At 44.4% G+C, this 14,069-nt stretch overlaps 1 protein-coding gene across 1 annotated transcript in view; it reads right to left on the bottom strand.

Annotated features, from left to right (window-relative positions):
- LOC137374099 (protein FAM124A) overlaps positions 1 to 4,722 on the bottom strand; it is a 46,502-nt gene extending 41,780 nt beyond the window's left edge. Inside the window, exon 1 of the mRNA XM_068039856.1 lies at positions 4,375 to 4,722. Coding sequence (XP_067895957.1) covers positions 4,375 to 4,421 — 47 coding nt within the window. The 5' untranslated portion in view covers positions 4,422 to 4,722. The remainder of the gene's footprint in view (positions 1 to 4,374) is intronic.
- Between the last annotated feature and the right edge of the window lie 9,347 nt (positions 4,723 to 14,069).

Genomic DNA, 14,069 nt, shown 5'->3' with positions numbered 1-14,069 from the left:
TTTAGTACATCATATCAGTCATTTGAAAGTTCTAGGTTGCTGGCACTAATGAAAGTCACTTCCTGGAATCTGGGTCAACAAGTATTAATGAAAGGGGCAGTGCCCCGTTCTATTGGGTTATTTAAATTGCAGGATAATACACGGTGGCAGGGAGTTAAAATAGCGCAGTTCAAATTAAGTACAAATGAGGGATGTTGCAAACTGAAAAGAAAAGCTGGGATGGTCAGCGAAAGTCAACAGACCATTGGTGTTGGATTACAGCCTTAAACTTGTTCGCTGCCTGTATTTTTTTTTGATTCTATGCAATGATGGATTGTCTTCTTTTTAAATAACTTTGGTTCTGAGACTTTTTTAAAAATACCTTACGGCTGGGTTTGCGAATGGAGTAGGATCACAAGTTTCAGAGTGCTACCAGTCCTGGAGTTACTGAGCTCTCCTCGAGTGCTGCTAACCTGGTGAGCTCTCTCTTAAAACAAAAGCAGCAAGGAATTAGTGAGAAATAATAGATGCTGTCTGTATTATACAGTCAGCAAGTCAAAACTCTCAACTCAATCCACATGCCCTAGAGTCTGCTGTGATTGAAAAAAATGTTGCATTATCATTTCCCTCAACATTTCATTCATAATTTCCATCTTTAAAAAAAAATGGACTGGCAACAACAACTTGCATTTATATAGAACCTTCAACAAAGTAAAACCTCGCAAGGTGCCTCCCAGGAGTGTTTCAAACAAAATTTCGCGCCAAGTCACGTAACGAGATATTATGCTATTGGAAGAGGTAGGTTTTAAGGAGTGATTTAAAGGAGGAGAGAGTGGGGTAGAGAGATGGAAAGGTTTAAGGAGGAAATTCTGGAGCTTAGGGCCTGGGCAGCTGAAGGCATGGCTGTCAATGGTGATGTGATTAAAATGAGGAATGCACAAGAGTTCTCCGAGGGTTGTAAGGCTGGAGAAAGTTAGAGATAGGGATGCGTGCAGCCATGGAGGGATTTGAACACAAGGATGAGAATTTTAAATCCAATGCAGTCATTTTGTGAAGTATTAAGTAAAGTATTTTGTACAGACAATTAACTTTTGATTATATGTACCTACTATATGGTTGGTGTCCTTGCAAACACATAGCGAGTAAAAATAAAGGTGGACTATCTGTGCTATGTTAAACCTGCTGTCAGTCAATGAAGCATATAAAATACTTAATGACAGTGGTCTATCCCAGAACAGCAGCAGCTGTCAGGGTATATCACTTGTAACTGTGCCAAGGGCATTAGGTCAGATGTCAATTCCTGGCACCAGATCTCAACCTGAAACAGGACTTCAGGTTCCATTTTCAAGGCAGATGCAAAACAACTTAAGCTGTCCTAAGGTTCTGTTTTTTTCTGTCATTGAACCCAAGGCCATGAAAGGAATGATGTTCAGCAGATACCTCCAGTAGAGGCTGCACCTGATCATTAGGAACAGGAGGAATCCATTCAATCCCTTGAGCCTTTTCTGCCATTCAGTTGGATCATGGCTGATCTGTACATCAACTCTGTTTAGGCGCCTTTGCTCCCTATCCCTCAATACCCTTACCCAACAAAAATCTATTGATCTCATCCTTGAAAGTTCCAATTGAACCCCAGCATCCACAGCCTTTTTGGACAAGAGAATTCCCTACTCCTTGTATGGAAAAGCACCTCCTGCTTTCACTCCTAAATGTCCTGGCTCTAATTTTAAGATTGTGCCTCCTTGCTGTGGAATTCCTCCATCAGAGGAAATAGTTTCTCTGTATCCATCCTATCGAATCCTTTGATCATTTCAAGCACCTCGATTAAGTTACCCTTCAACCTTCTATATTCAAGGGAATACAAGCTACGTTTATGCAACCTGTCCTCATAATTTAACTCTAAAGCCTTGCTATTATGCTTACAGCGGAATCCAAAGTGGCAACCTCCTTCTGGTCACAGTCAATGCCTTAGCAAGGCAATCTATCTTCAAGGTGTTGGATAATAACCTGATCGCCCACCATTTTAAAGCACATTCATTCTTATATAGCATCTATCACCAAAAATGAAGTTCCATAAGATGTGTTTCTTCGCCAACGTCACTCTGCACCACTGCCATTACTCATCAATGGTGTCAGCTGTGGCTCAGTGTTGTGTGTCTTTTTTCACCCATCCGTCTCGCTTCTGAGTCAGGAGGTCATGGGTTCAAGTCCCACGCCAGAAACCTGAGCACATAATCCAGTGCTGCATTTCTGTGCAGTACTGAGGGAGTCCTGATCTGGACACAATACTCTAACTGTGGCCTAATCAGAGCTCTACAAAGAAGAGCAGGGGAGATCCTTCCCCCAGTGCCCAAGACAACATTTATCCCTCAATCAACATCTCTAAAATAGATTATCTGGTCATTACTCCATTGCTTTTTTGTGGGATCTTGCTGTGTGCAAATTGATAGAGTTTCCTACATTATAACTGCATCAAACAGTGATACTTTATTGGCTATAAAGCATGTTGGGGTGCCCTAAGGTTGTGAAGAGCACTATACAAATACAAATCTTTCTATTTAAAAAAAAAACTGAGCTAAACACATAATTTTTTTTAATGTTTTAATGTTAGCATAGAATCAACCATTCATCATGGGCATTAAATTGAACTGGCATTTACACACCGGTAAAAGAGGCATTCTGCACAGGTGCATGTGGAGTAGACAGAGAGGCTGAACTGAAGGGTCTATTAGCGCACTCTGTAATTCCTTAAATTCAGTGGTTTCAAAAGCTACAGTAAAGGAGAACCGTGTGAAGCCCACAAACTTCAGGCTTGCTCTATTATTTTGAAGGAAATAAACACTAGGAAATGAATTTGAAGGCTGCAATCTAATTGCTGGGCTTAGATGATGCTATTAGATGACTTTAGCTTTTCTGTTGTGGCATTTGACATCATCCAAATCCCTTTGTCAGATTCCAACCTCACAACTCATTCCCAGGTATCCATTATTGTCAGTTTTTAAATGAACTTGAATTAACTATGCTGCTTGCAAACACATACAAATGCATGATCATTTTATTGTATTCGGTGCATCATATTACAATAAAATGACTCAACACCAACTTACATTTATATAGCACCTTTAACCTAGTAAAACATCGCAAGGTGGTTGGAGCATCACCAGATAAAAGTGAGCCAAAGAAGGAGACGTTAGGACAGCTTGGTCAGAGACAGGTTTTAAGAAGTTTCTTAAAGGAGGAGAGAGAGATAGAGAGGCAAAGATGTTTGGGGAGGGAATGCCAGAGCTTAGGACATAGGTGGCTGAAGGCAGGACCATCAATGCTGGGGCAAAGGAACTGGGGGATGGACAAAAGGCCAGAATTGGAGGAAAGCAGAGATCTCGGAGTTCTGTAGGGCTGAAGGGGGCTACAGAGATAGGGAAGGATGAGGCTATCCAGGGATTTAAAAATGGATGAGAATTTTAAAATCATGGTATTGGGAGATCGGAAACCAGTAAGCACAGGGATGATGGGTCAATGGGACTTAGTGCAAGTTAGGATATGGGCATCATATGGAAAAGCTCACGTTTATGGAGGATGGAAGACAGGAGACTGGCTAGGAAACCATTGGAATAGTTTGGAGATAACAAAAACATGGATGCTATTGAACAAAAGCTCCAACATATACAATAGACCTATCCCTTTTGTTTTCAGCATGATGCCTCCCAGTGCCAGGTTACATTCGAGTTACAGAGCCCGAATTGTGGGGCTCTTATCTGTGAACTGGCTACATTTCTTGCCGTGCATTCCATGTTACTGATTGTATTATACTTAGACAGTTGTGCCACTCATTCTTAACAGTGAAATCAAACCCTTATGTTCACTGTGGGCCATCCTGTTTCTCACATAACCATTTAGACACAGCTTCACCCCATGACATGCTCCAGAGATTACCTACAGATCCACACCTGCCAGTGACAGATAGCTGCAATTTTTAACAAGCCTAACTTGTGACAGCTTTCACAGGCTGGAGATGAAAGATAGACATATTACATATATATATTTAAAGTGAGAACAAGATATACTTACATATAAAAAAAATAAAAGGCACATACTCCAATTAGAGAAATGAAACTCAAAGACTGGTTCCTGTAGACTTGTCTACTATCATTTACGAGGGAAAAGCCTTTCAAATGGGGACCTCATTCGTTTTGCTCACAGTAGGTTCACCAGGGGCTGATTGTTTAACACGTATCAGTTACCAGGAGCAGCAATTAATTACTTTGTCATTTCCTCACAGAGACAACACACACACTCACACGGGCAGACTCACAACCACGAAACACATACAGATACAAACATATAATGCTCCCCCATTTACAACAGACTAACATTTGCACACACAGACAGAATTACCCTCCGGTCTCCGTTCCTGAATCCTCCCCAGGACCGCTCCTCTCCATCGTCCGCTTCCCATGCGGGGGCTCCGCTCGCCTCGTCGGTTCTGATGGCAGTGGCTCAGGCTCCGCCTTTCTGGGCTGAGTCTCGGGGTCTTAGACACCCGCCCTAGGGTGGGCTAACCTTGCAGGTCGAGTAATGGACAAGATAACTGAAGAAAAGCGCAACACAAAAATAATATTGTAAAACTCATGATGCAACATTTAACTTCTAACTCTCGGCTCGGAATGAATATATTTCCCATTTTGATCCTTTAATTTCAAATGAGAGTTGGTAATGAGCTAAAGAGCATTTCATTCACTGGAAATGACTACAGCTATTGGACTTCTTGACAAACTGAAAGGGAAAGTGCTTGAATATTTCTGAGAAAGAGAAAGATTGTTTTTTTCTCTTCTAGTCACTGGGGAAAGTGGAATTTAGTTTCTAGTGAGCTCACCAGGGTGTCAATTTTCACTGCCCTTCTCCTGGCATTAATGGGGCAGTGCCAGCCTGGAAATGGGGTCCCTCGTTACTGCCAGCAATGTGTTAGGTTCCATTTTAAAGAGGACCTACTACAGGTGTCCAAAGGGCAGTCTGCTTCAGGTGATAGGCCCCTTTCTAAAGTGGAAATCAGGGTCCCATGATATAACTGGGATGGCAATTGCCATTTTAGGTTTACACAGTTCAGGCTACAATCACTTCCAAAGGCGATGGAAGAGAAGAGGCCAGGGCAGAGCTAAGTGTGCAATTTACGATCATAATTCACCTGAGTGGGGAGGGACCAGATCTGTGTGGATTTTTTCCTACTTTTTAATTGGGATAATGCGTCCTTGCCCTCCATATCTGCTTGCTATGTAATACCTAGTTATAGAAAAGGAATTCATGATACAAGGGTGGGCTGATGATTACTTTCCTTTGGACAAGTAGCACGGAATAATTCCCCAGGATGTGCTGTGGTGCCAGTTGAAATGTACAAATAGGATGAGGAAGAAAGTGCTGTGGAAGGTTAGTGCAAATCCCGAACTAAGACATGCTTGTCTACACCCTGCTTCCTCTGTGACCCCTCTGTCCTTGATCTCCTGTCTTGTTTTGAGACATGCTGAAAAGAATTTGTGAATCCACTAGGCACTAAAAGTTGAATCGAGTACCATTTCAGCCTCCTGTTTTTCCAAAGATCGAATATTGCTCCAATAGGAAAAAAGGATTTGCAACTGGGTTGAGCTGCAGGAGGAGTGTTCTGAGGATTATTGTGGAACCTTTTATGGGCAGAAGGCTTCATTCTGTTGAAGAAATGTTCATTGTTCTGCATCAAAGTTCCTTCAGAGGGGTGGGGGAGAGTGTTAAGGAATATCAGGCAGCAGCAGGGAAGCATTGTGGTTACAAAATGAATGTCTATGCTGACTTATCCACTTGCACCCCTGAATGAGAAAATGTTAATTTATCTGCGTTTTATCTTCACCTTGTGTTATAATTGTCAGCGGGGTGTTAAGAATCATTAGAAAAGCAGACTCCATTACTGTGCCACTCATTCTTTATGTTTCATAAGGTTCTTCTGTATTTGGCCAGTGAGTGAGGGAAAAACACTTGTTGTCCTGTACCCACTGCTAGGCAAAGTGTCCGTGCTTTTTCTACAAGTAACAGTGCTTTGGAACAGCCTGAGGTTATGAAAGGCACTATATAAGCACGAGTCTTTCTTTATACAGTAATAATAGTTATTTTCCTTAAGCAGTAAGTGCAGGATTAAGCGCTGCATCATTTGAGGATGCTGTTTTTTTGAATGAGATGTTAAACTGAGGTCCCATTTGACTGCTCAGGTGGCTGTGAACAGAGCTTTGAGTATTCTCAGTTAACATTCCTCATTCAAAAAAAGCCCAGAAATACGAGAACCAAGGGTCTAGCGAGAATGGGGAACTGAAAGAAATTAGTATTAGTAAAAAAGTAGTACTGGAGAAATTAATGGAACTGAAAGTTGGTAAATCCCCTGGACCTGATGATCTACAGCCCAGAGTGTTGAAAGAGATGCCTGTAGAGATAATGGATACATTGGTGATCATCTTCCAAAATTCTATAAATTCTGGAACGGTTCCTGCAGATTGGAAGGCAGCAAATGTAACCCAACTATTTAAGAAAGGAGGGAGAGAGAAAACGGGGAACCACAGACCTGTTAACCTGATATCAGTTGTAAGGAAAAGGCTACAATCTATTATAAAGGATGTGATTGTCACCTCTCCAGCTGAAAGAATCACACTTGAAGTCACAGATTTAACTTTAACAAAGATTTAACAAGCTTTAATGGAGGCTTCTTCTTACTGCTGCTACATGTGCTATCTGACCTTGCACCCACCAGTCAAGTGATGCCTTACAGTACAGTGTGTTCTTTTCTGATTCTCATGCCAACACCGTGTAGTATCTAATACACAAGCCCCCACACACAATCAGTCATTATAACATCAATAATCGGATACTTAGAAAATAATGGTAGGATTTCTTAGTAGAGTGGGTGGAAAAGCGGCAAATGGAATTCAATCCAGAGAAGTGTGAGGTAATGCATTTGGGGAGGGCAAACAAAGCAAGGGAATACACAATAAATGGGAGGATATTGAGAGTGGTGGAAGAAGTGAGAGACCTTGGAGTGCATGTCCACAGGTCCCTGAAGGCGTTGGAGGCACTACAGCGAAGGTTTACTAGACTAATACCTGGAATGGACGGGCTGTCTTACGGGGAAAGATTGGACAGGCTAGGCTTGCATCTGCTGGAATTTAGAAGAGTAAGAGGCAATATTGATTGAAACATATAAGATCCTGAGGGGTCTTGACAGGGTGGATATGGAAAGGATGTTTCCCCTTGTGGGAGAATCTCGAACTAGGGGTCACTGTTTAAAAATAAGGGGTCACCCATTTAAGACAGAGATGAGGAGAAATTTTTTCTCTCAGAGGGTCGTGAGTCTTTGGAATTCTCTTCCTCAAAAGGCAGTAGAAGCAGAGTCTTTGAATAAAAGGCAGTTGGAAGCAGAGTCTTTGAATATTTTTAAGGCAGAGGTAGATAGATTCTTGATAAGCAAGGGGGTGGAAGGTTATTGGGGGTAGGTGGAAGTGTGGAGTAATCAGTTCAGCCATGAACTTATTGAATGGCGGAGCAGGCTCGAAAGGCCGAGTGGCCTACTCCTGCTCCTAATTCATATGTTCATGACGTGGCAGGGCAGGTACATAAAGTGGTGAAGAAGGCATACGGAATGCTTTCCTTTATTGGCCGAGGTATAGAATACAAAAGCAGGGATGTAATGCTGGAACTGTATAAAATGCTGGTTAGGCCACAGCTGGAGAATTGTGTACAGTTCTGGTCACCACATTACCGGAAGGACATAATTGCTCTGGAGAGAGTACAGAGGAGATTTACAAGAATGTTGCCAGGGCTTGAAAATTGCAGCTATGAGGAAAGATTGGATAGACGAGGGTTGTTTTCCTTAGAACAGAGGAGGCTGAGGGGTGACTTAATTGAGGTATACAAAATTATGAGGGACTGAGATAGAGTAGTCAGGAAGGACCTGTTTCCCCTAGCGGAGAGGTCAATCACCAGGGGAAACAGATTTAAGGTGATTGGTAGGATTAGAGGGGACATGAGGAAAACCTTTTTCACCCAGAGGGTGATGGATGTCTGGAATTCACTGCCGGATCATTTGTGGAGACAGAAACTCTCAATTCATTTAAAAGGTACCTGGATCTGCAACTGAAGTGCTGTAACCTGCAAGGCTATGGATCAGGAGCTGGAAGGTGGGATTAGATTGGGCGGCTAGTTTTTTCAGCTGGGCTGAATGGCCTCTTTCTGTGCCATAACGTTGCTACGGTTCTACAGTTCTATGATTGGGCAGAATCAACATGGGTTTATGAAAGGGAAATCATGTTTGACAAATCTGTTGGATTTTTTTGAGGATGTAACGAGCAGAATAGATAAGGGGGAACCAGTGGATGTGGTGTATTTGGATTTTCAGAAGGCTTTCGATAAGGTCACACACAAGAGGTTAGTAAACAGAATTAGAGCACATGGGATTGGGGGTGATATATTGCCATGGCTTGAAAATTAATTAACAGACTGAAAACAGAGAGTAGGAATAAAGGGTCATTCTCAGGTTGGCAGGCTGAGACTAGTGGGGTACAGCAAGAATCAGTGCTTGGGCCCCAGCTATTCACAATCTATATCAATGATTTGGATGTGGGGACCAAATGAAATATTTCCAAGTTTGCTGATGACACAAAATGAGGTGGGAATGTGAGTTGTGAGGAGAATGCAAAGAGGTTTCAAGGGGATTTAGACAGACTAAATCCCCTTGAAGCCTCCATGCTGATTCTGCCCAATCATAGAACTATAGAATCATAGAAACATTATGGCACAGAAAGAGGCCATTCAGCCCCTCTTTACCTAAGGAAGGATATACTTGCCATGAAGGGAGTGCAATGAAGGTTCATCACACTAATTCCTGGGATGGCGGGATTGTCCTGTGAGGAGAGATTGAGGAGGTTGGTCCTTCTCTAGAGTTCTCTAGAGTTTAGAAGAATGAGAGATGATCTCATTGAAACATACAAAATTCTTACAGGGGCTCGACAGGGTGGATGCAGGAAGGATGTTTCCCCTGGCTGGGGTGGGGGTCTAGAACCAGGGGACACAGTCTCAGAATAAGGGGTAGGCCATTTAGGACTGAGATGAGGAGGAATTTCTTCATTCAGAAAGTGGTGAATCTGTGGAATTCTGTACCCCAGAGGGCGGTGGAGGCTCAGTCATTGAGTATGTTCAAGTCAGAGATGGATAGATTTCTAGATATTAAAGATATCAAGGGATATGGGGATAGTGTGGGAAAATGGTGTTGAGGTAGAAGATCAGCCATGATCTAGTTGAATGGCAGAGCAGGCTCGAGGGGCTGAATGGCCTATTCTTGCTCCTATTTCCTATGTTTCTAAACAACAACCCAAAAACAAATTAGCTGATTATTCATTCATTTGTTGTTTGTGGGAGCTTGCTTTATGCAAATTGGCTGTCCTGTTTGTCTACATTACAACAGTAACGGTTCTCCAGAAGTACTGGCCATAAAGTGCTTTGTGATGTTCTGAGATCATGATAAGGTGCAAATATAAATTCAAATTCTGTCTTTCCTGTTATTCATTAATGAACACTATCGATATAAAGAAGACAAGGGGTGGTATTTTCTGAGTCCTGCAGCATCTCCGATGGTGGAACTAGAAGTTGGTGGCACTTCTGCTTCCTCCCTTTTTGCCATTTCCCATGTGATTACAAATGTAAAATAATTAATCTGATGGTGGGCATGGGAGACACATACAATCATGTGGCATGGATGGATTTTCATTGGTGGAAATCGCCGTCATTCTTCAAAGCACCATGAGCGCCACAGCTATAAATCATTCTGCATTGCAAGCCTGGAGGATCAGCAGCCTATGTGTTTTTTGATTGGCTGCAGAAGATAATAATTAATATCGCTGTTCTATTTTTGCCCTTCCTCATTCTTTGCACTCTTCCCCCATCCCAGCACCAACTCCCCTTTAGATTTCAGTTTTGTCACCATCACCACCCACATCCATGTCAGCCAGCAGGGAGCATCCTGCCCTACAGTTCAGCGATGCCTCCCTGCAAGTTCTCCTCCAAGCCATCAGGAAAAGGCAGGCGGTCCTCTTCCCAAGGGATAGACTCCGAAGACCTTGCAGCCTGACCAAGGCAGCCTGGATGATGATGGTGGAGGAGGTGTTGAACCGTGGGGTAATGGGGAGGGCCTGGGTACAGTGTCGGAAACGACTTGCTCAGATCGGTGAGGGTAAGTGGGAGCGGGCCAAGACAGATGGAGGAGTGCCAGACCTATGAATCCTGACCCTGGCAGAGGAGAAGGCAGCCGGGTTAGCGAGAGGGCACAGATTTAAAGTATTTGGTAAGAGAAGCAAAAGTGACCTGAGGAAAAACTTTTTCATGCAGCGAGTGGTTAGGGTCTGGAATGTGCTGCCTGGGAACATGGTGGAGGCAGGTTCAACTGAAGCATTCAAAAGGGAATTAGACAGTTCTACGAAAAGTAAGAATGTGCAGGGTTATGGGGACAAAGCGGGGGAATGGGACTGAGGGAGTTGCTCTTTCAGAGAGCCAGTGCAGACACAATGGGCCGAATGGCCTCCTTCTGCACTGTAACGATTCTGTGATTCTGTGATATGTTGTCCACTGAGCCCTGGAAAGCACAGTGCAGAAGGAGGCCATTTGGCCTATTGTGTCTGCACTGTCTCTCTGAAAGAGCAACTCCCTCAGTCCCATTCCCCCGCTTTGTCCCCATAACCCGGCACATTCTTCCTTTTCATATAACTGTCTAATTCCCTTTTGAATGCTTCAGTTGAACCTGCCTCCACCATGTTCCCAGGCAGCACATTCCAGACCCTAACCACTCGCTGCATGAAAAAGTTTTTCCTCAGGTCACTTTTGCTTCTCTTACCAAATACTTTAAACCTTTGAGTGAAATTGAGTGCAGCAGTCACCCTGAGGACAACTGGCATGGGATTCTCACCAAAACCAGGCAGTTGCAGGTCCTGCTGAATGATCCCACAAATTTCAGTGACCATCTCACGTGACATCCTCAGGCGTCTCTGGCACTGCCGCTCTGACAGCTGAAGGTAGTTTGTCCCTGTCTTGAGGATGTGCTGATGCACCAGCTCCTGTCTTCGAAAAGGCCTTTCCTGGCTGGCATCATTTTGAGCAGCCTCACCCTCTTGTGTTGCCTTCTGCTGACGTTGTGGCATCATCCGTTGAACGACAAGACCCCTCCTCAATCGCATCCTCTGCTCTTCCTCCTGTGGTAGTAGAAAAATTGGGTGTATGAGGCCCATGTCTTTGCAGCTTTGCAGCTGTTGAAATGAGATCTGTGTTACAAATCAGCCTTGTTTTGCCATTCAGCTGCACCATGGAAGTAATGAGCAGGTAGGTTTTACACACCTAACATTGTGCACCCAGCCTGAAAACCCACCCATCATCATTGGTCTCCTCCCAATCCTTGACTGGTCATGTGGTTCGCAGTATCATTTGTCAAAATTGTGTGTGAAATTCCGGGTAAGTTTCCTTACCTTCCAACTTCCTCCTGCCACCTTCCAACCTGCACCCATCACCCTTGACCTACTCAACCGTACCTCACACCTTCCCTCCATGACCATTGAACCTCCCCCCATTACCTTTGATCAGATCACTATAAACTTATTCATGCAATCCCTGCTCCCTGTTCCTACTCCCGTGACAATTGAAATGCCGACTCTCACCCTTCATCCTCCAAAAATCCACCTCATTGTCATTGTCAAGTCCCGTTCCCCTCTCTATGATGCAATAGGATACCCAACTCTTAAGTCTTGACCTTCGCCCCTACCAAATCCAGCTGCCCCCATTACTGTGACCATTCTCTCTGCCAGCCAGTACCCAGAGTTTGCCCCAAAGGACCCCGAAGTGGACAGCACTCGCCCCTCCCTTTAGGCCCCTCATGACCATCACTTTAACCTTATGCTCAAAACAACCCCCATCCTCACCCCCAGCCAACTGCAGCATCAACAACAACTAGTACAGATGCTACACCCATCCCACCCCTACAGCTCCACCCACCCGAGACCCCACCCTATGTTCATCCCGGCTACCCACCCCTGCAGGTCCACCACCTGAGACCACAACCCATATCCTTCCTAGAGGGGCTCTACGGATGGTTTTTTTCCTGTTCTTAAGCTCCTAGAATTGAAAGAAACTCAAATATCTCTCAGGGGCCCCTGAAGCCCAGGAGCATTTCAATGAGTAAACTCCTTTCTGCTGCTGGAAGGGTTCATAGATTAAAGGATGTTAAAGCAAGCAAACATCTTAAACAGAAAAACAACATTCTCTGGGATGACGACAAAGACTATCTAGAATATAAACCTTAAATACATTGTATCAGTGCTGCGTGACATTAGTCAGACTTCTGGAATGCAATGATTTAAATATAGTGAGTCTTCAAATAAACACACAGTCTATCAGGTTTCAACTCTTAACCTCCACCGCCGAGTAACTCTAACCTCTGCATTGTGTGGAACACAGACACAGCCAGCTGCATTAGGCTGTGATGCCCATTTCCTGAATCTTAAAGTAAGCCATCGTATTGGAAGTGAAATAAAAGGTGCTTTAAGTGAGCAACTTTGCTGTATTCTGATCCGTCAATAGAATGGCAAGGACAATCTAATTGACCCAGCTCTAATCTGTTCTTGCAGTCTGGAGCTGCTAGGCATTTTCCATCATTTGCCTTACCTTAAAATACTGCTGATTTACGAATAAGATGCTTGCCATGATTTACTGCTGCAATGCAGCTGATTTTGGGGCAATAATCAGGTGGAAGGGGATGAGAAGTGCACCCAAATCCAGCTCCTCACAGACCGCGTTAGGGAACTGGAGCTGGATGAACTTCAGATCATTCAGGAGGCTGAGGGGGTAATAGAGAGCAGTTATAGGGAAGTAGTGACACCTAAGTTACAGGATAAAGGTAGCTGGGTGACCGTCAGGGGAGGGAAAGGGAATAGGCGCACAGTGCAGGGATCCCCTGTGGCCGTTCCCCTCAATAATAAGTATACCATTTTGGATACGGTTGGGGGGGGACGACCTACCAGGGGAAAGCCACAGCGGCCAGGTCTCTGGCACTGAGCCTGGCTCTGTGGCTCAGAAGGGAAGGGGGGAAGAATAGGAGAGCGATAGTGATAGGAAATTCAATGGTTAGAGGAACAGACAGGAGATTCTGTGGTCGCGAACGAGACTCCCGGATGGTATGTTGCCTCCCGGGTGCCAGGGTCAGGGATGTCTCGGATCGAGTCTACAGGATTCTTAAGGGGGAGGGGGAGCAGCCAGAAGTCATGGTACACATCGGTACCAATGACATAGCTAGGAAAAGGGATGAGGACCTGAAAAGCGAATATAGGGAGTTAGGTTGGAAGCTAAAAGGCAGGATGAGCAGAGTAGTAATCTCAGGATTGATACCGGTGCCACGTGCTAGTGAGGCTAGAAACAGAGAGCGAGTGCAGCTGAACACGTGGCTACAGAGCTGGTGTAGGAGGGAGGGCTTCAGATATGTGGATCATTGGGATACCTTCTGGTGAAGGTGGGACCTGTACAAGAAGGACGGGTTGCATCTGAACTGGAGGGGCACCAATATCCTGGGCGGGAGGTTTGCTAGAGCTCTTCGGGAGGGTTTAAACTAGTTTGGCAGGGGGATGGGAACCGGAGCTACGGATCAGTGGATGGGGTAGCTGTTGAACAGGCAGATACAGAGTACAGAGAGTCTGTGAGGAAGGTTAGACAGTTGACAGGGCAAAGTTGCAGCCAGTATGATGGGTTGAAGTGTGTCTATTTTAACGCAAGAAGTGTCAGGAATAAGGGTGATGAACTTAGAGCATGGATCAGTACTTGGAGCTACGATGTTGTGGCCATTACGGAGACTTGGATATCACAGGGGCAGGAATGGATGTTGGATGTTCCGGGGTTTAGATGTTTCAAAAGGAATAGGGAGGGAGGTAAAAGAGGTGGGGGAGTGGCATTGCTAATCAAGGATAGTATCACAGCTGCAGAAAGGGAGGTCGTCGAGGAGGGTTTGTCGACTGAGTCATTATGGGTGGAAGTCAGAAACAGGAAAGGAGCAGTCA

Source organism: Heterodontus francisci, chromosome 10 (genome assembly GCF_036365525.1).
Source record: "Heterodontus francisci isolate sHetFra1 chromosome 10, sHetFra1.hap1, whole genome shotgun sequence".
Lineage (NCBI taxonomy): Eukaryota > Metazoa > Chordata > Chondrichthyes > Heterodontiformes > Heterodontidae > Heterodontus > Heterodontus francisci.
Note: the sequence above shows the minus strand (reverse complement) of the source record. Positions and strands in the feature narration are given on the sequence as shown.